Source organism: Ranitomeya variabilis, chromosome 5 (assembly GCF_051348905.1).
Source record: "Ranitomeya variabilis isolate aRanVar5 chromosome 5, aRanVar5.hap1, whole genome shotgun sequence".
Classification (NCBI taxonomy): Eukaryota; Metazoa; Chordata; class Amphibia; order Anura; family Dendrobatidae; genus Ranitomeya; species Ranitomeya variabilis.
In genome coordinates this window covers 339,077,445-339,104,747 of record NC_135236.1, presented here as the reverse complement: position 1 = coordinate 339,104,747, position 27,303 = coordinate 339,077,445, and the positions used below count along the sequence as shown (strand labels likewise).

General features: G+C 40.7%; 1 protein-coding gene across 2 annotated transcripts in view; it reads right to left on the bottom strand.

The window, feature by feature from the left end:
* Positions 1-6,771: 6,771 nt before the first annotated feature.
* LOC143775967 (pendrin-like) overlaps positions 6,772-27,303 on the bottom strand; it is a 271,334-nt gene continuing 250,802 nt past the window's right edge. For both annotated transcript variants that reach the window (XM_077264781.1, XM_077264783.1), the window contains exons 20-21: positions 26,392-26,484; positions 6,772-7,917 (exon numbers count right to left, since the gene is read on the bottom strand). In XM_077264781.1, coding sequence (XP_077120896.1) covers positions 7,864-7,917; positions 26,392-26,484 — 147 coding nt within the window. In that variant the 3' untranslated portion in view covers positions 6,772-7,863. The remainder of the gene's footprint in view (positions 7,918-26,391; positions 26,485-27,303) is intronic.

Sequence of the window (27,303 nt, the reverse complement as noted above, 5' to 3'; positions counted from 1 at the left end):
TATGGAGCATCTTATGGGGCAATAATCAACCTTTATGCAGCATTACATGAGGCACATTTTCTATGGAGCATCATATGGGGTCATAATCAACCTTTATGCAGCATTATATGGGGCAAATGTTTCTATGGAGCATCTTATGGGGCCATAATCAACCTTTATGCAGGATTGTATGGGGCAAATGTTTCTATTGAGCATCTTATGGGGCCATAATCAACCTTTGTGCAGCATTATATGGGGCATATTTTTGATGAAGCATCTTATGGGGCTCATCATAAACTTTATGGAGCATTATATGGCGCATATTTTATTCTGGAGCATCGTATGGGGCCCATCATGAACTTTATGGAGCATTATACGGGGCTCCTGATTCAATATGGTTGTTCAAAAACACTTGACCTACTGATGTCTCAATTAATTTTAGTTTTATTGGTATCTATTTTTATTTTTGAAATTTACCAGTAGCTGCTGCATTTCCCACACCAGGCTTATACTCGAGTCATTAAGTTTTCCCAGTTTTTTCTGGCAAAATTAGGTGCCTCTGCTTATACTCAGGTCGGCTCTTACTCGAGTATATACGGTAGTTCCTTCACAACTCCCCCACCCACATCTTTTCTTTCCCTTGTATGTCCATGTCCACTGTCTTTAGTCTGTTCCCTGTTTTCTGTCAATATTGTTGGTCAAGGTGGGTAAAATTAGTTATAAATAGATTATATGTGTAAGCAGGGGTGAACCTAGCCACACTGCTGCCTGAGGCGAATTTCAGAACAGCGCCCCCCCAAACACATATACAGTACAGCCCCCTATAGGGCTCCCATCTCATATACAGTCCCCCCATACATTACTTGAGTGATAACTATTGTACATTCTACCATAAGTCATAAATCAGACAGTATATTCCTCCATACAGTATTCTGGGCACCACAGTGCTCCTTACAGAATAAGGAGCCCCATATATTGCTCCATACAGTATAATGAGCCCCATATATTGCTCCAAACAGTATTGGGGGCACCGCACAGCGCCCCATACAGAATAACATGCCCCATATATTGCTCCATACAGTATAATGAGCCCCATATATTGCTCCATACAGTATAATGAGCCCCACATGATGCTCCATACTGTATAATGGCCACACAGTGCTCCATACTGTATAATGGCCACACATGATGCTCCAAACTGTATAATGGTCACACATGATGCTCCATACTGTATAATGGCCACACATGATGCTCAATACTGTATAATGACCACACATGATGCTCCATACTGTATAATGGCCAGACATGATGCTCCATACTGTATAATGGCCACACAGTGCTCCATACTGTATAATGGCCACACATGATGCTCCATACTGTATAATGGCCACACAGTGCTCCATACTGTATAATGGGCCCACATGATGCTGCATACTGTATAATGGCCACACATAGTTACTCCTACACACGAGTCTGCGCTACGTACGCCTTGCACACACGGCTCCACTCCGTACTCACACAGCTCCGCTCCATATACCTCGCACACACCCGGCTCTGCTCCATACACCTCATACACACCCGCTCTGCTCCATACACCTCACACACACCCGGCTCCATTCCATACACCTCATACACATGCATCTCCGCTCTGTACACCTCATACACACCCGGCTCCGCTCCGTACACCTCATACACACCCGGCTCCGCTCCGTACACCTCATAAACACCCGGCTCCGCTCCGTACACCTCATAAACACCTGACTCCGCTCCGTACACCTCATAAACACCCGGCTCCGCTCCGTACACCTCATACAGACGCGGCTCTGCTCCGTACACCTCATAGACATGCGACTCCACTCCGTACACCTCATACACACGCGGCTCTGCTCTGCACACCTCATACACATGCGGCTCCGCTCTGTACACCTCATACACACACGGCTCCGCTCTGTACACCTCGTACACATTCAGCTCCGCTCCATACACCTCATACACACACGGCTCCGCTCCATACACCTCATACACACACAGCTCCGCTCCATGCACCTCATACACACACGGCTCCGCTCCGTACACCTCATACACATTCACCTCCACTCCATGCACCTCATACACACACAGCTCTGCTCCATACACCTCATACACACACGGCTCCGCTCCATACACCTCATACACACACGGCTCCGCTCCATACACCTCATACACACACTTACCATGGCAACCAGCACAGCAGAGTCCTGCAATCCATGGAGGTCCCGATCATGTGACCCCTGACTCCTCCTCTCCTGTGACCTCATCACAGGTCCTGTTTGCACAGAGCAGCCAATATCTGGTGTGCTGCTCTGCGGGTGCAGGCATGACCGGCTGATATTGCACACCGTGGGTTGTGAGCAGGGGCGCGCACCGCACTAATGACAGCAAATGTCAGGGATTATGGAGAGTCGGCACCAGGTGTTCTGACCGCTGCTCTGCCGCCCCATCTTTCAGTGACGACTGCCGCCTGAAGCAAAGGGCTCAACTTGCCCCATGATAGCGGCGCCCCTGTGTGTAAGCTTTTAGGGTTAGGTTCTTCGGAGTCCTATGTGACCCTTGAGGTTTTGCAATACAGTGGAATAGGAATTGAGTCAAAGGGCCTTGAAATTATTCTCATTTGTTTTATACATATATGTCTATGTCATTACCCTGTCTTACCATTTTTGTGAATGTTTGATTTTGATTATTGTGTATGATATCTAAATCTAAACTGTAATAAAAATTACAATGAAAAAATAAAAATGTAACTAGCAAAAAGAATAAACATAAGCTCACCAATATCGTGTCTCCACCACCAGATATAGCTCAGGAACTTCAGCAAGCCAATTGGCTAATGCAAACAATATAATGCAAACAACGAAAAAAGATGAAGGCTCCTTTGAAGTAACTTGCTTTATTTGAAATCCATTAAATTATCATCGTGTCAGGACAGTAAAATGAAATGTTTAAGTGTTTCGACCCGGCATTCTTAATCATATCATATACAACAAATTCCATCAGATCATTTATAAAACCATTTACCACTCCCCATCTATGACTTAATTACAAACATAAGCGGCAAAAAATACACATTCAAAATACATAGTCATAATTCTTTTCAATAAATATACGGTACATTGAATCGTTATCAAAGTTCAAACCCAGTGGCAGTCTTAGGGTATGTGCACACGTTGCGGATTCCACTGCGGATTTCTCCGCGCAGATTTGCTGCGGATTTTGTGCAGTTTTTGTGCGGATTTCACCTGCGCGTTTACACCTGCGGATTCCTATAAAGGAGTAGGTGTAAAATGCTGCAGAATATGCGGAAAGAATTGACATGCTGCGGAAAATAAACCGCTGCGTTTCTGCGCTGAATCTTCCGCAGCATGTGCACTGCGGATTTGGTTTTCCATATGTTTGCATCGTACTGTACACCGCATGGAAAACTGCTGCGGATCCGCAGCCAAATCCGGAATGTGTGCACATACCCTTACGTTTCATAATCTGCGATGCTTTGTCTCTAAGTAAAACCTTTTTCCAGTCTCCTCCCGTTTAGGTTTGTTAACTCTATATGTGCACACGTTGCGGATTAGGCTTAGGAATTTCTGGTGCGAATTCTGCCTCTCCTGACAGAAAACACACCTGCGGTTTTTTGTGCGTTTTTGCTACGGTTTTCTTGCGGATTTGCTGCGGTTTTTACCCCTGCGGTTTTCTATAATGGAGTGGGTACAAAAACGCTGCAGATTCACAAAAAAGAAGTTACATGCTACTTCTTTTAAACCGCAGCGGATTTTCCGCAAAGTGTGCACAGCATTTTTTTTTTCTCATTGATTTACATTGTACTGTAAATCAATTGCGGATCTGCAGCATTTCTGCACCTCAAAAAACGCTGTGGATCCGCAGAGAATCCGCAACGTGTGCACATACCCACTAAGCAAAAAAAAAAAAGTTAATGAATTCAAACTACTTGCATATTTTTTTCTGAAAAATGTTTTGCAGCAACAGAAGTATTTGTTAATTATTTCTTATTTATATTGGCAATATGAGGCACAATTTTTTCTTTCAGTTTTCCACTAGTACAGCCAATGAACATCAAATTGCACTATGTGCATACCATTGCATATACAGTATGTGAGGTATCACAACTGATAAATGAATTAATCTGGAATACTTTGGAATTCCTGTTTTTATTGTATTAGTTTTAACAGTATATCTGCATTCATTACATTTAGTTCCTCCAAATTTGAAAAATACCTTGTTTTTCTATGATGGTAATAATTTGTATGTAGGATAAGTGATAAAATATCCCTCAGGGGACACTCCCCTTGAGAAAGCACGTGGGCGAAACGCGCGTCGGGGCGTTCCTTGCAGTGGCACTCTAACTAAGAATGGGTAAGCATTGATTTATTTCTAACAATTTCACAAAGGTTTCCCTAATGTTTAAGTTCTCATCATCCGGGCAACAATATATTAAATGATGACCTTAAAGGATGTTTTGTGAGCCACATATGGGACAAGCACTTTTATTTATATCAATTTACAATGCTATGTGATAGGTGCTGATAAGTTACCACTGCTATATATGGAACTTTGACTGAGTCTTTTTGAGATCCTCTCTTGGTATAATATGTGTTTTAGATGTATTTTCAATAAACTTTATTGATTTTATATTGTCAGTGTCATAGTGGTCTGTGAGTACTTTGTACTCATCTTTTGGTGGTATGATTACCATTTATGCATCAATAAAAATTGTTGACTTTCTGGTGTATAACCTATTTGTTTATAACCTAAGATAATGGGTAATAGCTGTAAGTGCCAATTGGTGAGGAATACTTGCCATTATATTAACCACATCACATGTAAAAATGATATATTTTCTGACCACACAAAACTATCAAAATTTCTCAGTACTTACGTTAAGTTCAGAACCATAACCTGGAATTAAATTGACCAATGGTAAATAAACATCAAGAAGTTTCAAAATATCTATTCTCAAGGGGTATCAATTTGAAAGAAATCATAAATATACCCAATTTAACAAGATACAAACTTTATTACGTATCTAAAAACCACCATAGGTGGTACGTGCACACCAAAAAAAAACAAAAAAACACGCTGTGCAAAAGAAAAACACAACAAAAACCCAGGGAATGAATGCTATAAATCCCTATTGATTTACTATGCTTTAAACCTGCCTAGCTGCGGAGGTTAGCACCCTAAGGGGAATACGTTGTAGCGCCCCCGCTCATCGGTGGCTGTCCCTATCAATCCATAGATGCAAACTATTAACTGTTTACAAACCCGCACCCTCAATGGGGAACCACTGATACTAGACATAGATCACACCTGCAGATAAGGGAAAACCAAAACCCAAGGTAAAATTTAAAAATATTCAAGTACACACGGCTTGGTGGCTTGTGGAGTACAGAAACTTGGTAAGCTTCATGAAACCACAATATCCCATCTAATGATTCCAAAAAATTGGTGTCTTATATATAATCCTGACCAGGACAATTTGTTCAAAGAACACATATATACCGATATCACTGATCAAGTGAAAGTATACCTATTCAAACTGATTCCTTTGCTCAGGAATATTGTAGGGGGTAACTAAATTCAAGAAACCGAAACGGCATGTGGATTCATGTCAATTATAAAGGAACTTTGATACATTGTCCCAAATACACATAGATTTAACCAAATAGACAAGATTCATATATAATAAATTTCTTGTCACATGGAATCAATTCATTTCAGACCATAATCACTTGTCCCATATATATAGTACATACAACTATCATCAAAGGGAACTTGCCACATGTATGCAATTTATATGAACAATTCAAACCATAATTCACTTGTCACACATGCGCAATGATGGTCGAATGAAAAAAAATTACATTTATACCATAACCCCTCTTAAGATATGCAAGGGACTAGTTTCATTAGAATGTACTCAACTGAGATGCCTGCCACCCACCTTCCATTGCCTCAACGCGTTTTGCCCTCGTGGCTCATCAGGAGGCCTGATGCCAAATTGTGTGTCTTGATAAAAAATTATGTATTTTCTGACCACACAAAAGTGTCAAATTTTCTCAGTACTTCAGAACCATCCTTTTTATAACCTGGAATGAAACTGACCAATGGTTCTAAATAAACATCAACCCAGACACTGAATCTCTCATTGAGAGACCCATTGCCTGAGATGATGGGTCTCAATGGAGGTGGAAACACATCCTTTGACCATGAAAAATGGCCATTTTAGAGTGCTCCACAAATAGATATAAACACCACAGTCACAACTATATGTCAAAAGTTTATGTAATGTTACCCTAATGCTGTGGTGGGGAACCACAGGCTTGTGGCCTCCATGAACTTTTATCTGGCCCCAGTGAAGATTCCTGGAAATAGTAGTGCTTGGGCCAGCAGCTGTATTTTGACAGCCTCTGGCCCATTAATTTCTTCTTGCTCTGTGAGCTGACATACACAGTGTTCACTACTGAACGTTGAGGTGCGTGCAATGAAAGATCACATCCTGCGACCAGTGCCAGTATGTACTTTGTGGGCGAAGTCCTGAAGAATTGTATAAATATCCAAATGGCCCTTGGCAGAAAAAAATCCTCGCCTCTGTCCTAAGAGATGGCGTTGGGTCATGTGTTAACTTGCGACATGTGGTAATATCATCTGATATGCACAAAACCTGTTTGCATCAAGCACCACTACAGAACTAGCTTTATGGGAAGAATGAATAACTATGTTTTTATTTTTTTGAATTTCTTTGATTGCATAAGATTCTTTGTTAATTCAATTTCCCACGGTGTGGCCCGGAGTAGTTCAAACATATACCATATTTTTCGGACTACAAGTCGCACTTTTTTCCTCCAAAAATATGGAGGAAAATGGGGGGTGCATCTTATTGCCTGGATATATACCGGCTCTGGCTGTGATGGGGAGGGGGATCAGCGGCAGCGGTGGAGCAGCGGGTCACAGAGGCAGGAGCCGGCTGCTGTGGCTAACTCCTGTGCCCGCTGCTAAAGAGAAATGAATATGAACCTCATTCCATGCCCATGGGTGTGGAGGGCAATGAATACTCATTTCTCTTTAATAGCAGCCTGGTATGATTCCTGGTATGATTACCCCCGTCCCTGTCCTGGTATGCATGGCCCCATCAGAAAACGTTCAGTCGCAGCATCTTGTTCCGATGACAGCAGCTGCTTTATGCTTGTAAGCAGCGCATGGCAGGGACGTCATGCGCTGTTTACAAGCAGAAGGGCAGCTGCCAGAATACGCACTGCACTCCACGCTCCGGCAATGTGCGTGGAGAGTAGTGGCCGGGTGTTCATTGCTCTTTAATGGCGAGCAGTGTCAGCCGGAGCCTTCCTGCAGCTGCCAGCGGTCTTGTGTGCCGCTACTAAGGGGAATGAATATTCACCGCATTGCACGCCCATGGGAGTGGAATGTGGTGAATATTAATTTCTCTTAAGTAGCGGCACACATGACCGACGGCAGCTGTCTTCCACAAAGCAGTCTTTGGGTTGCCATACTACTTGCTTTGTCTTACCTGTATTGTATTTCTTTTTTTTCCCCTGTTTAATAAATCAAATTAAAATAAAGTGGAGGAATGGTGTTTGGGCTCAAAGATTGGTAAACGGGATGCAAAAACACAAACAGAAAAGCTATGGATATTTACAATAAGTTCATCTGTAGTGTATCTCATTTCATATTTATGAGTACAATGTTCATCCTTGAAGAGTCTTTGCTGTTACAATTGCTGCAATGATGCGGTGAGCTAAGCAGTCACATCCTCACTGATTCCAAACGATTGCATTCAGTTTACAATGGTCCTGAGTGGTTGTGAAGGCCCCTGTTACTTCATAGTGTTCTGTATTGGTTGGATACTTTGCAGTCTTCAGTATCTTCGTATTTCTGTGGGGCAAGAAGGATAGAAACTCGTTTGTGTATACATATACAATATACAGTATATTATATATACTGTAATACTAAGTATGTGAGAAACTACAGATATAAACCGAAGGCAAAATATCAATGGAAGTTATTTATGGGTCACTTTTATAACTTATTCTGCAAACAAATAATACAAGTAATCTAAGCCAATAAATCACTTACATGTAATAGTCATCATCATCATCATCAAGTGTCTGCAGTCAGCTCTACTGACAAATGCTTTAATGCACAGCTTTTTAACCTTTGGCAACTAGGCACTTAGCAGCTATAACTAGAATATTGCTCAATTTATCTTTTATTTTTCTCTTCAAATTACAAAATAAGTCAACTAAGTTGTTAAAGAGATTTCAACAGTTGGAGAGACACTGAGGAGCTGTCAATTATAATAGGTGGACTGAGATGTTACTTATCTGTCCAGACTTTATTTTCTTCCCCCAAGGCTGATCGTCTCTGTAGTAGCCTGCAAGTATCTTTGATCTCATCATCCAATGCACTTTAAGGCTGGCTAAGGCGGCTGTCCACTGCCTGAATATTGAACTAGTATTGCACTCTGCTACCATGTGTTTTCCTGGAGTTAAGCCACACTTCCCACTTAGCCCTGCTCCAGCTTGGTGTATGATTATCTGCTCTGCTTCTCCAGACTGCTATCCATCACCAAGCTATTACTTCAAGCTCAGTCCGTGCTTCCTGGTGCTGTCTTCACCTTCAACTCTGCTATCAATATACCTGAAAATAAAGTCATGTCTGCTATTCCTGGTGTTGTTCACACCTTCAACTTTGTTGTGTCAGGTAACCTGACAACTAGCTCCTCTTAGTATTCTGGGTGCTGACCGCTGACCACATCTTCCTCTTTGCTGTTGCTGTCTTCTTCTGAATGCACGTGGGTACACAATTCATCAAGATTCACTGCTGCCAGCTCCCACTACAATTGCTGACCAGTGATGTCCCATGGGTGATCAGTGGTAGACAAGTCTGTAGATTCAGCAGTTCATAGTGGTATGTTTAAGCAACACAAAATGATTATAGTAGCATGAGCTGCTTCTGGCCTGGCATTAACATATTGAAAAACTGCTCCTGCATCACTTTTGCAATCTTTCGTAATGGTACCTTCATGGAGTTGCCCATGTGGTCTCCAGATCAATCTCCAGCTGTTATTGTGTTCAAGACAAAAGTGGGCTTCAACACCGAAGAGGCTAGACGTCCATTACAGTCTCCATGGCCAGCTTGCTCTGAACCATGATAGTCTTTGCAGGGCCGATTTTAGACAAAGTGGGGCCCTAGGCAAAACTTTAAAATGAGGCCCCCAATGCTCACATATTGCACCATGACACTCAAACATTTTGGTTGTATTGACATGCGTTGAGTTCAGACCATTCGATGCGTGTGATCGACAATATTTAAGTTGTTTGGCTCTTGTTTCTCGGCCTCTTTACACCGGCTAATGAAGAATGATGGAGACAGACCACTAATAGATCAATCTGTCACCATATAGTATCATGTTATAAGCAGCAGGGCTGGCGAGTCGGAGTCAGTGTCCATTTTGGTGGAGTTGGTATCAAATGGACAGACTCTGACTCCTTAAATGCATTATATAATACATTGGGTGCAGGATCTGCTGTAATTTTTTCATAATAATGTGGGAAAGTTATGAAATGTCCTATAAATGAGCATTTTGCTAATTCATGAACGATTGCCAACATGTTTATAGTCTGTTCAGCCAGTATTTAAAAATGTGCATGACACACAAACACTCACACACTCACACACTATCACTGTGTGTCTATGCCCAGCCATCTACATATACTAATAACATATATTCAAGTTAGAATAATGCAAAAAATTACATATATATATATATATATATATATATATATATATATATATATATATATACACACACACATATATCACACATTTATACACACACACCTACATGGCACATGCTTATACACACACTTATACACACATACATGTACATGGCACACACTTGTACACACATACATTGCCAGCACTTATATACACACACATACTGTATACTGTGCATACATGGCACGCACATAACACATACATGGCATGCACTTATACACACACACACGCATGGCACACAAATACATGTACATGACATGCATTTATACAGACACATACATGGCACACACTTATACACACACATACATACATGGCACACACTTATACACACACATGGCACGCAGTTATACACACACACATACATGGCACGCACTTATACACACATACATTGCACGCACTTATATACACACATACATTGCACGCACTTATAAACACACATACAGTGCCTAAAAGTAGTATTCAACCCCCTGCAGATTTAGCAGGTTTAATAAGATGCAAATAAGTTAGAGCCTTCAAACTTCAAACAAGAGCAGGATTTATTAACAGATGCATAAATCTTACAAACCAAAAAGTTTTGTTGCTCAGTTAAATTTTTATAAATTTTAAACATAAAAGTGTGGGTCAATTATTATTCAACCCCTAGGTTTAATATTTTGTGGAATAACCTTTGTTTGCAATTACAGCTAATAATCGTCTTTTATAAGACCTGATCAGGCCGGCACAGGTCTCTGGAGTTATCTTGGCCCACTACTCCATGCAGATCTTCTCCAAGTTATCTAGGTTCTTTGGGTGTCTCATGTGGACTTTAATCTTGAGCTCCTTCCACAAGTTTTCAATTGGGTTAAGGTCAGGAGACTGACTAGGCCACTGCAACACCTTGATTTTTTGCCTCTTGAACCAGGCCTTGGTTTTCTTGGCTGTGTGCTTTGGGTCGTTGTCTTGTTGGAAGATGAAATGACGACCCATCTTAAGATCCTTGATGGAGGAGCGGAGGTTCTTGGCCAAAATCTCCAGGTAGGCCGTGCTATCCATCTTCCCATGGATGCGGACCAGATGGCCAGGCCCCTTGGCTGAGAAACAGCCCCACAGCATGATGCTGCCACAACCATGCTTGACTGTAGGGATGGTATTCTTGGGGTCGTATGCAGTGCCATCCAGTCTCCAAACGTCACGTGTGTAGTTGGCACCAAAGATCTCGATCTTGGTCTCATCAGACCAGAGAACCTTGAACCAGTCAGTCTCAGAGTCCTCCAAGTGATCATGAGCAAACTGTAGACGAGCCTTGACATGACGCTTTGAAAGTAAAGGTACCTTACGGGCTCGTCTGGAACGGAGACCATTGCGGTGGAGTACGTTACTTATGGTATTGACTGAAACCAATGTCCCCACTGCCATGAGATCTTCCCGGAGCTCCTTCCTTGTTGTCCTTGGGTTAGCCTTGACTCTTCGGACAAGCCTGCCCTCGGCACGGGAGGAAACTTTCAAAGGCTGTCCAGGCCGTGGAAGGCTAACAGTAGTTCCATAAGCCTTCCACTTCCGGATGATGCTCCCAACAGTGGAGACAGGTAGGCCCAACTCCTTGGAAAGGGTTTTGTACCCCTTGCCAGCCTTGTGACCCTCCACGATCTTGTCTCTGATGGCCTTGGAATGCTCATTTGTCTTTCCCATGTTGACCATGTTTGAGTGCTGTTCACAAGTTTGGGGAGGGTCTTAAATAGTCAGAAAAGGCTGGAAAAAGAGATAATTAATCTAAACATGTGAAGCTCATTGTTCTTTGTGCCTGAACTACTTCTTAATACTTTAGGGAAACCAAACAGAATTCTGGGGGGTTGAGGGGTTGAATAATAAATGACCCTCTGAAAAAACTTTTCACAATTTAAAAAAAAACTAAACAAAGAAATAACATTCTTTTTTGCTGCAGTGCATTTCACACTTCCAGGCTGATCTACAGTCCAAATGTCACAATGCCAAGTTAATTCCAAATGTGTAAACCTGCTAAATCTGCAGGGGGTTGAATACTACTTGTAGGCACTGTACACACATGGCACGCAGTTTTACACACATGCATGGCACGCACTTATACACACACACATGGCATGGCACACACTTATAAACAGACACACATGACACACACATACATGTACATGGCACGCATTTATACACACACATACATACATGGCACACACTTATACACACACATGGCATGCAGTTATACACATACACTTATACACACACATACATGGCACACACTTATATATACACATACACATACATGGCACACACTTATTCGTACATACACACATGGCACACACTTATACACACACACATGCATGGCACACACTTATATACACATACACACATGGCACGCAGTTATACACACACATACATGGCACACACTTATATACACACACACATACATGGCACACACTTATTCGTACATACACACATGGCACATACTTATGCACACACACACATACATGGCACGCACTTATATACACATACATGGCACGCACTTATATACACACACATACATAACACGCAATTATACACACATACATGGCACGCACTTATATACACACACATTCATGGCACACACTTATATATACACACACACATACATGGCACACACTTATACACACACATGGCATGCAGTTATACACACACACATACATGGCACACACTTATACACACACATACATGGCACACACTTATATACACACACACATACATGGCACACACTTATTCGTACATACACACATGGCACATACTTATTCACACACACACATACATGGCACGCACTTATACACACATACATGGCACGCACTTATACACACATACATGGCATGCACTTATACAGTATACACACACATACATAACACGCAATTATACACACATACATGGCACGCACTTATATACACACACATACATGGAACACACTTATATACACACACACACACATACGTGGCACACACTTATTCATACATACACACACATGACACGCACACACACACACACATATATGGCACACGCACTTATACACACACATACATGGCACGCACTTATACACACACATGCATGGCACACACATACATGGCACACACATACATGGCACGTATTTATACACGCACATACATGGCACACACTTATATATACACACACACAACACGCATTTATACACACATGCATAAATGGCACACACATGCTGCACAACAAATTTGATACATGTGATTCACATAAACACATACACATAGCTCACAGACAGCACACAGTACACATAACACACACTGCACACACCACACACTGCACACACCTCAGATACACATACACTGCTTTATGCTCGAGGGAATGAGATGTTCCACACTATCAGATGCAGCTCCTCCTGCTCCCAGCAGCACTGTCCCAGCAGACAGACACCTTCCTTCCCTCTACTCTGCTGGGACTGCCGACAAGAGTAGGAGGCGCTGACAGCAGGACAGGAGCCATTTCCACCAGGAGCCGCACACACAGTGCTGCACTACTTACCTCACAGCTCAGGTTGGTAGCTGCCATCTCTACGTCTCTCTCCCCTCACAGGCTCCCTGCAGGAGGACAGGAGCACTGGCCAATGAGCACGTCTATCACTCTGATGGGGGAGGTTCAGTGGCCGCTGCTCCTGTGCTTCACTGCACGCTCTTTTTTCTTCACTGCCACTGTGTCTCTACATCGGAAGCTTCACTGATAATGCTCTTTTCAGTGAAGCTTCTGCTGTAGATGCTGGGGGCCCCCAAGGGAGTGGGGACCCCAGGCAGCTGCCTAGTCTGCCTGGCCCTAATGCCGGCCCTGAGTCTTTGAGAGCTGTCATGTGAAATCAATGGTAGCTCATACTCCATACTGAATAAATTTAGAAGTTTTCAAAAATGAGTTTCAATTTTCATCATTTGCATATCATTGCTATGTCTATCCATCCTGTGATTTTCATGATTGTATGACTTTTCCTTTTTATTGTTGCAATTTCAATGTTGAGGAGTGTTCTCAGTTTTAATAGTGATATCAATTAGATCAAGGCCGAAAGAAAGGGCAAAAAAGACAGAGATATCTTCTTGTGCTTTTTCCCATGAATGCTGCTTATATAGATTATAGATTAGCAGTCCTGTCATAATTTCATTCTGTCCTCAGGGCAGCATATAACAACTGACTGGTTTTAGTTCCTAAAACCAATTCCACAAGTCCAACCGCCAGGTGGCATTTTGCTACCATATTGTGAATTATACTGTATAACTGGATGTTCTTCAAGAAAAGTTTAGGCAACTTTATTTCCTTAAAGGGTATGTTTGAGTATATCAAATTATATCAAATTTATGACATATCATTAGGATAGGTTATCGGTAACAGACCTGTGGGTGTCTGACAACCAGCACTCCCACCCATCAGATACTATTAGGTATTCTGGTGGCTAGATTTTAAAATCTGATGGAGCTGAGCGATATAGCTCATTTCAATATGTAGCAGCTACTGCCAAGAACTGCAAACCAGCTCCCATTCAATCTAATGGGACCTGATCTGCAGAACTCGACTGTGCCCGCCACCATTTAAACGGAACTATGTTGTTATCCCTTTAAGAACACAGCCAATTTTCATTTTTGCATTTTCATTTTTTCCTCCCCTCTTTCAATAGCCATCATTTTTCATTTTTGCACTGACAAAGATGGATGAGGTCTTGTTTTTCGTAGCTTTGAATGACACCATTCATTTTATCATATAGAGTAAGGGGAAAAGGCAAAAATCTTCCAAGTGTAGTAAATTGGTGAAAAGAAACACAATTTTGTCATGTTTTGGGGGGTTTATTTTTACAGTCTTAACTGTGCAGTAGAAATAACCTAGATGCATAATTTCTCAGGTCAGCATGATTGTGTTGATACTATTTTATTTGTTTAAAAATAATTCAGGATTTTGTTAAAGAAAAATAAATTACATTGTGTCGCCTTAAGGTCTGTAACTTTTTTACATTACCATCAATGGAGCTGTGTGGGAGCTTGCTTTTTGCGGGAGAAGTAATTTTTTTTATTTAAACAATTTTGGGATGCATCCTATATTTTCATCGCTTCTTATTGAGTTTTGTGTATTACTGTGGTGACCAAAAAACGCAATACTGGTGTTTTTTTTTCCTTTTACAGCATTTACTAATCAACTTAATTAATTGTATATTTTGATGGATCTGACTTTTTTGAGCGCACTGGTATATTATTATTATCATCTATATTTATATCTATATTTTATTTATTTATATTTATCTATCGACTGATATTTTTTATTTTTCACATTTCTTTATTGTGAACTGATGAATTTTTATATTTTTTAACCCCTTCATGCCCAAGCCTGTTTTCAACTTCCTGACCAGGCCAAATTTTACAATTCTGACCAGTGTATCTTTATGTGGTAATAACTCTGGAACGCTTCACTGTATTCCACTGTTTCTGAGAATGTTTATTTGTGACACATTGTACTTCATGTTAGTGGTAAATTTAGGTCAATATTTTTTGCGTCAGAAAATCACAATATAGGAAAAAAAATGTGGAAAATGTAGCAGTTTTCAAAATGTAATTTTCATGTCCGTAAACCAGATAGTATTATCACACAAAATAGTTATTAAATACAATTTACCACATGTCTACTTTACATCAGCATCATTTTTTAAACATATTTTGTTTCTTAGGAAGTTAGAAGGTTTAAAAGTGTATCAGCAATTTTTCATTTTTTCAACAAAACTGCACCCACATTCAAGATGTTTATTAACCTTTCAGGTGCTTCAAAGAAATTAAAGTGTGGAAGGAAAAAATGAACTTTTTACTTTTTCCAACCAAAATGTTGCCTTAGCCCCAAACTTTTTATTTTCACAAGGTTAACAGGAGACAATGGGCCCCAAAGTTTGTTGTACAATTTCTCCTGAGTACTCCAATATCCCATATGCTGTGGAAAACTACTGTTTGGGCAGAGCTCATGAGGGAAAGCGCACCATTTAACTTTTGGAGCACAAAATTGTCTGGAAAAGATAGCGAACGCCATGTCGTTTTTACAGAGCCCTTGATGTGCCTAAATAGTGGATACCCCCTCACAAGTGATCCAATTTTGGAAACTAAACCCTTCGAGGAATTTGTCCAGATGTGTAATGAGCACCTTGAACCCACAGATGCTTCACAGAATTTTATGACGTTGAGCCGTGAAAATATAAAAAAAAAGTTTCCCACAAAAATGTTGCTTTAGACCCAAATTTTGTATTTTCACAAAAATGGACCTCAAAATGTGTTGTGCAATTTCTCCTGAGTACACATATACCTTATATGTGATGGAAAAATACTGTTTGGGCACACTGTTGAGCTCCGAAAGGAAGGAGTGATATTTTGAAGCGCAGACTTTGATGGAATTGTTTCCAGGCACTATGTTGCTTTTGTAGAGACCTTGGGGTGCAAAAACAATAGAAACCCCCCACAAGTGATCACATTTTTTAAATGATACCCCTCAATAAATTTATTTAGAGGGATGGATAGCCCCTTGAACCCACAGATGCTTCACAGAATTTTAGAATATTGCGAGCGCCATGTCTTATCTGCAGAACCCTTGAGGTGCCAAAACAGCAGAAACCCTCCAAAAATGACCCTATATTTAAATTGATCAAGGGGTATTTAGAGATAATTTTATTTCTGGTTTTTGTGGAATGTTAATTTTAGAATGTGGTGGCATATGTAAGCTGTTTAGAGTACATCAGGTTGGCATTTGCGGTTTGTGGAGAGGACATAAGGTTGGCATATGTACAGTAAATTGTGCAGAGTACATCATGTGGTGCAATAAATTAGAGTAAATCAGAAATAAATGCAGTAATCTACGGATTAGTGGCATACTTTGAAACAGTCTTTTATGCACAGGTTATGTTTTTCGGTGTTGCATTGCCAAGAGATGTCTTATTCCTCTTTTGTTACACACTTGGCCCTTTTTTTGTGACGTTCTTCTCTTTGCAGTTTGAGGGACCTCATCTGGGACATGTTACCCTGGTACAATACTGGCACCTTCGGTTCCAGAGATACTGAGGCCCTATCCTTTCTGACTTCCAAATTTTAGAACCGTTATTAATACCTCCTGAAAGTGAAGGAATGTGTTTATCTGACAAGCACATTGTGATAGCATATAACAGTTATACATTGCCGTCTGTATGATGTGCACAGCCAGCTTTTTGTACCACACCTTAGTTTCCCGCATGGCACTGTAAGGTTGGAGAATTTGATCAGAGAGATCAACTCTCCCCCCCATGTTCTTATTATACACACCAGGACACATTCTGGCTTGGGGACCTGTGAAGATGTATCTAGTACAGTGTTGAGGGCACTACCATTACCATGTATTGGGCTCAAGAAAAGGACATCCCTCATGTGGTTGCTATATTGGGCTTTGCTCTCACTCTTTCTGAGTAGCTGCCCAATTAGCGACCTATGGAGGCACTTGAAGAATGAGATGCTGGTGTAGAAATTATCCTTGTAGACGTAATAACCCTGATCCAGCAATGGGTGAACCAATTCCCACACAATTTCTCCACTCACGCCCTGGGTAGGGGGCATTCGGGGTTCAATCCGGGTGTCCCTTTATTCGTTAATCCTGAATCTGTGGCTGTACCCTAAGGTACTCTTGAACAGTTTATACATTTTGATTCCGTTCCTTGCCCTCTTACTGGGCAGGTATTGACAGAATTTAAGCCTTCCCTTGGAGTGTATTAGGGACTCATCTACACAGATGTCCCTTTCGGAAAGGTACACCTAAGTAAATTTATTTAATGACTGACCTAACTTTAAAAAGTCGGTCAAAGTTGGGATAATCTCGGAGTGGACACTATGCATTATTGTTGTAATGCAAAAATTTGAAAATGACCTCAAAGCATGTATGGGTCATCGCTATGCGAAAAATGGAATGTAATACTATAAAATATCCACACTCCAATACTGCAAATATTTTGCATAAGACCCCAAAACGTCATCAATTAACAAACTATGAAGTAGTTTTTTGGGAGCATAATTGTTGGGCATATAAATTTGTCTGGGCCACAATGAGATTTACAAAATCCTCAGTGAAAAAGACTTTGAAAGGCGATATCTGTGAGGTTGTCAGTATCAAATTGGATTCCTGATTGGTCCAAATAATCTTCAGGAGTTGGAGTTCACAGTGGGTCACTAACAGGTGGCGCTGACCCATTTTCAGTCCTGGGGTATCTGGATGGTTCATCCTCTCCCTCGCTATTGGTGTCAGGTTTGAGGAAGGCGTATGCCTCCTCGGTTGAATACACTCTGCTGGGAAGAGCAGTACATTTTATTTTTTCACACGGGTGGCTTGTGTATGTGTGTGTAAGTCTGTAGAGTTTTTAAGTGTATTGTGTAAAAAAAAATGTATTCTGCTGTTTAGTGTAAACTGTATTGAGTTAGAATAAACTTTATTTGATTAGAAGAGAAAAAGAAAAGGAGAAAAAAAATTGAAAAAAGAATAGTAAAATGATAGCATAAAAGAGCAGAAAATTAAAAAAATGAGAGTATGAAAAGAACATACCAAACGAACGTCAATAAAAATAATTACTGAGCACCAACACTAACTATAAATGCTAAAAAAATGACTGTAATATAACAAATACCATAGTAATATTCACTGAATTTCTGTACCTAAACATATATTTGAAATGTACTATGCAGACGTCAGTAAAACAATTTCTGAGTGCTCACCCGCAACTAATTGACACTAACTGTAATTATATACAGTAAGTCACTTCAAAATAGGATGTTTCAGTATGTTCAATGTCAGGAAGGCGTTAAAACTTTTTACTGTGTTAGTCTTCATAGAGGACGTGAACCTACAGTTTCTTGTACTATATACAGCAATAATGCAGTATTGTTTTATATGGTAAAAATGACAGTCTCCTTGATGGCTAGCTACAGAAGAGATGACATGACAGGTATGTGGGCCTTGAGCGAGCCCTTGTCTGTCATAATAGATCATCCCCTCTTCAATTGTATTGAGAGGGTGTGGGGGCAATCGAACTAATATACATGACGGGGGATGCGCCACCTTTAGTTCCATGATTGGCCTTAACTTTAGTGGGCAATATATAAAGGGCTGACAGCATTGCCACCCCATACCACTCCCTGAGGAAGCGACGTGCCGCGAAACGCGCGTTGGAGTGCGGGGTCGAGGCACAGATATATCATGAGCACTGGTAAGGTCAGCCACCTATATAATGCACTTTAGCTTTGGACTTTATAGTGATTATTATATATAGGAGCTATAGGTATTGTACCTTATGAAGTTACTACTATTGCTATTAGCCCTATGCATAGTGCACAGTACACTTTATTATAATATCTTTTTCTAGTGGTTTATAATGCACTTTAGCTTTGGACCTTATAGAAACTATTATATATAGGAGCTATAGGTATTATACCTTATACAGTTATTACTATTGCTATTAGCTTTATGCACAGTGCACTTTACTACACATATCTTTTTATTTAATAGTGGTTCTTTGCCGTGTTTCATGCATACTTGTTAAGTAAATAAAAAAGAAAGGACATAATATTACTATACTTTATATATATTGTTATTAGTGGTCCTTTTATATACATGAATTTTATATATATTTTTTTTTCTGTGCCTCCTCCGACTGTCTGTGTCATTGTTTGTTAGTAGTGTTGAGCGATACCGTCCGATACTTGAAAGTATCGGTATCGGAACGTATCGGCCGATACCGGCAAAGTATCGGATCCAATCCGATACCGATACCCGATACCAATACAAGTCAATGGGACTCAAGTATCGGACGGTATTCCTGATGGTTCCCAGGGTCTGAAGGAGAGGAAACTCTCCTTCAGGCCCTGGGAACCATATTAATGTGTAAAATAAAGAATTAAAATAAAAAATATTGCTATACTCACCTCTCCGAGGGAACCGGCAGCGTTGTTTGCTTAAAATTCGCGCTTTTCTTTCCTTACGTGAAGTCCCGGCTTGTGATTGGTTGCGTGCCGCCCATGTGACCGCAACGCAACCAATCACAGCAAGCCGTGACGTAATTTCAGGTCATTCAGTATTTTAAAATTACGCTCCGGCTTTGTGATTGGTTGCGTCGCAGTCACATGGGCGACGCAACCAATCACAGCAAGCCGTGACGTAATTTCAGGTCCTTAAGGATTTTAAAATTACGTCCCGGCTTTGTGATTGGATGCGTCGCAGTCACATGGGCGACGCAACCAATCACAAGCCGGGACGTCACGGGAGGCTGGACACGCGCGCATTTTAAAATTCGCGCGAGTCCAGCCTCCCGTGATGTCCCGGCTTGTGATTGGTTGCGTCGTCCATGTGACTGCGACGCAACCAATCACAAAGCCGGGACGTAATTTTAAAATACTGAATGACCTGAAATTACGTCACGGCTTGCTGTGATTGGTTGCGTCGCCCATGTGACTGCGACGCAACCAATCACATAGCCGGAGCGTAATTTTAAAATACTGAATGACCTGAAATTACGTCACGGCTTGCTGTGATTGGTTGCGTTGCGGTCACATGGGCGGCACGCAACCAATCACAAGCCGGGACTTCACGTAAGGAAAGAAAAGCGCGAATTTTAAACAAAGAACGCTGCCGCTTCCCTCGGTAAGGTGCAGGCTGCGTCGGAGAGGTGAGTATAGCAATATTTTTTATTTTAATTCTCTCTTTTACACATTTTTACATTAATGTTGTTTCGATACCGATACCCGATACCACAAAAGTATCGGATCTCGGTATCGGAATTCCGATACCCGCAAGTATCGGCCGATACCCGATACTTGCGGTATCGGAATGCTCAACACTATTTGTTAGTGTCTTCACATTTAATAAAATATTATGTTTTTATCATTAAAAATAAATCTCTTTTGTGTTATTATATTTTCAAGTAGCTTGTTTTGGTTACATATTCGTGTGTCTACTTGAAACAAAAAAAGAAAATTGGGTTTAAATTCTCTCCTTGGATTTTTTGGTAAAGTGTATTTTGTTTTCCAGGAGTAACCTTTTCTACCATGGATTATAAAAGTCGGGACACTAACTGGCTCTCACAGATATCTACAATTTTTGGGGACAATCCAGATAAGAATGTGGTTGTTAATGCTAATATTGATGTTTTAATGGCAGACAGACGGCAGCTAAGGGATCTTTTGTTTAAACGCACCAAAACTTGGTGGAACAGTAAAACCCTTGAGCAGTATTTACAACGTAAATTTGTACCCAGAGGGTTGCGTGTGCAGATATTTCCCTCATTTATAATTGATGATGTGGGGATAAAGAACAAATGGGAGGAAGCTTGCAATAGCTGTTCCAAAACCTTTTTGGAGATGTTAATTTCCCTTGATCAGAAAAAAATGGAAACAATAGAGGGACAGATACGGATTATTCAAGATAGGCTTAGAGATAAAATGACAACAGTGGAAATGACTGTATTTGAGGAGGAATTAAATAGAGACTACATTAAATGGGAAGAGGACCTTAAGAAAATCAAAATCCAAAAATTTCAGAGGGATCAAGCTGATTATCAGCAGAATATGGTCTATAGATGGAGAAAGAATGAAAACATTACTCGTACAAACTCTATGGCTTCAGTTTCGAGTAGCTCCTCACACATATCAACTGAGTCGAATGTATCAACTAATCCACGGCGATATAATACTCGCCAAAGGACAAATGGGCGGAATTACAATAAATATCAAGAGCCAGCACAAAGTAACAGTTTAAAGGTAATTAATTTATCTGACACTGTTCTATCACCAGCTCAAATTTCAGTTCTTTCTTTGGGTTTGACTTTTTGCCCTACGTCTAACTTTGATGTTTTTTTAGCAATTAGGGATGTTTTCTTGTTTGCACGAAAACTTCTTTTAAAAAAGTTCCATGAGGGTAAGAACCATTCTAATACACTCTTCTCAACAGAGGCAGAAATGGAAGCGCTTCGCGCATTAGAGGAACTACTTCTCGAGCAACAAGAACAAGCACCAAGTAAGTTCCCGGACTTTATAAGAAAAAAATCAACAAACTTCCCACCCATTTCTTTGAATTCATCTGTGGAGATATTTGTGAGGATGGTATGTAATGAGTTGTATCAACTTAAGATGTACCGACCATTCGATAATTTAACAGTGGCACAACGGCAAGCATTAAACGAACTAAAGAATATGAAACAGGTTATCTTTAAACCGGCCGATAAAGGCGGTAATGTGGTGGTCTGGCCAATACAACTTTATGAAAAGGAAGCATTCAAACAGCTTAATAACACTGAGTGCTATCAGAAATTGGCTTCAGACCCCACAGCCGCCTTTCAGAGGCAATTGTTCAGCACCCTGGATGATGCATTAGAGAGAGGCCTTATTACTAAAAGTATCTGGGAGGGTCTACGCATTAATCATCCTGTAATTCCAACAATATACTTCCTACCTAAGGTACATAAAGATCTGTCCAATCCACCTGGTAGACCTATAGTATCAGGGTGTGGGGGACTGAATGAACCGGTCTGCAAATTCCTGGACTATTATTTGAAGCCCTGTGTTGAGGAATTACCCTCTTATGTAAGAGATTCTGCAGATGTTCTTCAGAGATTACAAGGGATTACATTGGAACCGGATATGTTTCTTGTTACTGGAGATGTAGAATCTCTTTATACCTGCATAAATCATGAACAGGGAATCTCTGCAACAAGATTCTTTTTGTCAAACAAAGGCATTGATGGTGAGCTACTATGCTTACTATTGGAATTATTGGAGCACGCATTGACCCATAATTATTTTACGTTCAAGGACAGATACTATGTACAGCAACGAGGTGTGGCTATGGGGGCGGCTTTTGCGCCCTCATATGCCAACCTCTTTATGGGTCATTGGGAACGTGAACATATGTTGCCATACTTGAATAATGTTCAAGGCCCTTCTGTAGTGAGTTGGATGCGCTTCATCGATGACCTGTTGTTTATTTGGCAGGGGGAAAGAAAGGAGCTGGACAAATTTCTCATGCATCTGAATGACAACGATTGGAATGTAAAGTTGACCTTTAAGATTACCACTAATAAGATGGATTTCTTGGATCTACAACTAACGGTAGACCAGATGGGCTGTATTCACAGTACAATTTTCCGGAAAGAAACTAGTACTAACTCTGTATTACATGCAAAGTCAGCACATCCGGGACATACTATTAGGGCGATTCCAAAGGGCCAGTTTATTCGCGCCAAAAGAATCTGTGATACTGATAAAGAATTCGAGGCACAGGCCCGAGATATGACCTGCAGATTTCTGGATCGAGGGTATAAGTTTGAGGACATTAACAGAGGTTATCAACAAGCCAAAGAACTGGATCGAAATCTGCTATTACAAAATAAAGTCATAAAAAAAAGAAGATTCTCGATTGCGAATAATTACAAATTACCATGGGAGATGGAATGATATGAACAGTATATTTAACCAATTTTGGCCAATTCTCAAACAGGATCCTGGTCTTGCAAAATTTGTAGAGGATCGGCCACTGGTTGTGGCAAGGAGGAGTAGAACTATTGGTGAGACTATCACACATAGTCACTATATAGCACCCAAATCTAGTTTCATTTTTGACTCTAGAGGACCCAAATGGGGATCACGTGCCTGTGGCACATGTAGTGCCTGCAAATACATGATCAAAACAGAAACATTTAGCAACTCTACTAAAACACGGGATTTCAAAATTGTTCATTCGATCAACTGTAAAACTATGTCAGTTATTTATTATCTGACCTGCCCATGTGGGCTTATTTATGTGGGACTCACGTCAAGACAACTTCGGGTGCGAATATTAGAACATGTAAAGGATATCAGATCCGCCAGATGTTTGGACTCAGAAAATTTGCAGAAGGAGGATTTTGTGAAACTAAAAACGATACCAGCTCATTATCGAGAATTCCATCCCTCTGGTCCGATTGAGCTTCAAGTAAGAGGTATTGATGTAGTTCATTTGGGCATTCGTGGGGGCAATATTATGAAAAGATTAGCCCAAAAGGAATGTCGTTGGATCACTAATTTGAGAACAGTGAAGCCATATGGCCTTAATGACCAGTGGGGCTTTTCTAGTTTTCTGTAATAATCTATTGTTTCCTTCTCCCTTGGATCTCTGCGCTGTCGTCTGCCTGATTTTAACTTTAACTTTATTTTGTTGTTTTTTATTTTAAATGCTTTTAATTTTTGTATTTGTCCTATGTTTATATTTCTTCTATATAGGGTGGTAATTGCTGGCTGTCTTTTGTATGGAACCTGAATTGTTATTTATGACCATGATTGTAATTGTTTTTATTTTCTTCACTATTTTTAGAACTGTGATGGGTCTGTAACATATGGATATGCATCAGGATGGGATGACAAAGTGAGAAAACAGACAAAGCATTCCTGGAGGAAATTCTGGACTTTAACACGAATAGCACTATTTTTGTATAGCACTCTCAATAGGACTACTGTTTGTTTTACAGTATACTTTTTTATTTTTATATTTTTCTTATGCACAAAAACTTTAAAAACAGGATGACACTTTTATTGGTGAAAAAGAAAAGAATACACTTTATGCACATATTAACCACATTTGTTTTTGTATTATAGTATATCTTGTATATGCATGTGTGTATATGCATAGTTTACATGTATATTTATAAATGAGTATTTAATATAATTTATTTATTTATTTTCATTTATATTATTTGGTGGGTCTAGCATTTCCCCTTGTAATGCTTATTATATGTTATAATTATTCATATTTACGATATATCATGTTGGGGTTTTTAACAAAATATATGATGTATAATTTGCCTGGTTTATCTAATTGGATTTGTGGTGCCGATGTGCGGTTCCTGCCCCCTTTGCGTTTATGTCCCATTGTTCCTACGTGACACTGCGGGGAACGCTTTGGCGTTTCTCTGGGGTGCCATCGCGGGGTTTTTTGTACTGTGGGTCGTGGTCGCTGCGGTGGTGTCTGGGGCGTTATCTGTTTATCATACTTTTTGGTATTTCATATTATCTGATGAATATTTGGACCTTCTTTTCCCTTGCATTTGCCCTTTTTCATCATGGCGGTTCTTGGTGCTTGTGCGCATCCTTTGCGGCCGGGGGGGCGCCCGTGTCGCGTGATCCGCTTGCGGCGTTGCGGGTGGCGCTTTGGCGCCTCCCTGTGACGCTGCCGCGGGTCATGTGCCGGGGGTGCCTGTACTTCGGTCACGTGGGATGCGCCGTTTATAGTACCAGTAGTTAATATTTTTGCCCTCACTTTTGCCCAGCACCTACATGGCGGTCGTGGCGCTTGTGCGCATCCTCTGTGCTCTGGGCGGGCGGGTCCTGTCACGTGGCCTGCTTGTGACGTTGCCGACGGCGCTCAGGCGCCTTTCTGTGACGTTGCCGCGGGCCATGTGCCAGGGACGCCGACGCCGCGGGTGACGGGGGATGCGCCACCTTTAGTTCCATGATTGGCCTTAACTTTAGTGGGCAATATATAAAGGGCTGACAGCATTGCCACCCCATACCACTCCCTGAGGAAGCGACGTGCCGCGAAACGCGCGTTGGAGTGCGGGGTCGAGGCACAGATATATCATGAGCACTGGTAAGGTCAGCCACCTATATAATGCACTTTAGCTTTGGACTTTATAGTGATTATTATATATAGGAGCTATAGGTATTGTACCTTATGAAGTTACTACTATTGCTATTAGCCCTATGCATAGTGCACAGTACACTTTATTATAATATCTTTTTCTAGTGGTTTATAATGCACTTTAGCTTTGGACCTTATAGAAACTATTATATATAGGAGCTATAGGTATTATACCTTATACAGTTATTACTATTGCTATTAGCTTTATGCACAGTGCACAGTGCACTTTACTACACATATCTTTTTATTTAATAGTGGTTCTTTGCCGTGTTTCATGCATACTTGTTAAGTAAATAAAAAAGAAAGGACATAATATTACTATACTTTATATATATTGTTATTAGTGGTCCTTTTATATACATGAATTTTATATATATATTTTTTTCTGTGCCTCCTCCGACTGTCTGTGTCATTGTTTGTTAGTGTCTTCACATTTAATAAAATATTATGTTTTTATCATTAAAAATAAATCTCTTTTGTGTTATTATATTTTCAAGTAGCTTGTTTTGGTTACATATTCGTGTGTCTACTTGAAACAAAAAAAGAAAATTGGGTTTAAATTCTCTCCTTGGATTTTTTGGTATAATATACAAAATAGATTGCTGCACTTCAATGCAATGTCGATGATTGACAGTGTCATAAAAGAAGGTAACAGTAGTGATTGGACATCAAAGTCCCTGACACACTTCATGATATATATGTCCATCATGGAGCATGAAGGGGTTAACAGTTGATCTGTGGGGGGTGTCGAATGTCAGATCTTCATAAGTCTGATATAATTTGAATAGGTCATCAATATTATATGCCCTGACAAACCCTTTAATTATGACTCCGCTTAAATTAGATTTCCTCCTACATTATCTACCATAAAAAAATGAATAATCATCTCACCTCTTCCTGCTGATTTTGCAAATACTGTGAAGGTGTCAGTTCTTTTAAGTTTTTCATTTCCACTAGTTGGCTGGATTCTTGCATCTGTGATGTCTTAAAAACAAGTTTCAAAATTGTCTTAGTTAAATGTGGTAGAAAAACCTACGTTACACACATTATAGGCCAGGTTCACATCGCGTTTTAGGTACATATCAGTGACTCAGTTAGGGCTTACATCTGGATTTCTGAAAGACAGTATTTGGGTGGAAACCCAGATGGAGTAATTAACTTTAATGAAGCAAATGGAATAAGTTTGTGCAGGGGTATATCTAGGGGGAACGAGCGGTGTATTTGCCCTGGGCACGGTAAGATGAAGGGCTCTGTCGGGCCACCAGATGCAGCAATTCACTTGTCTTACCAGCAGTTGCATTTTGACACCACCGCAGTGGGAGTTGGCCGCTCTCTGTACCGACTGTTAAGCTGACAGCAGACTGAGTTAAGCAATCAATTGTACTCGCATCTCTCAGATGAGGAGTAAGGGGGGATTTGTGCGGAAACACTATGAGGAATAAGGAGATTAGTGCAGACAGTATGAGAAGTGGGGGGGATTAGTGCGCACGCAGTATGAGGAGAGGGAGGCTTCTGTTCACACAGTATGATGATTGGGGGTTGTGCAGACACAGTATAGGGAGTGGAGGGATTGGTGCAAATACAGTGAGAGGATCAGGTGGATTAGTGCGGGCACCATATAAGGATAGGAAGGGATTGTGCAGACAGTATAAGGTGCGGGGAGCTTTGGTGCAGACACAGTATGAGGAGAGAGGGGAATGGGTGCGGAAACAGTATGGGGAGCAGAGATGCATGAGGAAACAGTATGGAGAGAGGGGGAAATGTTTGAAGAGGGAGGGGGAGATTGATGTGGACACAGAATAA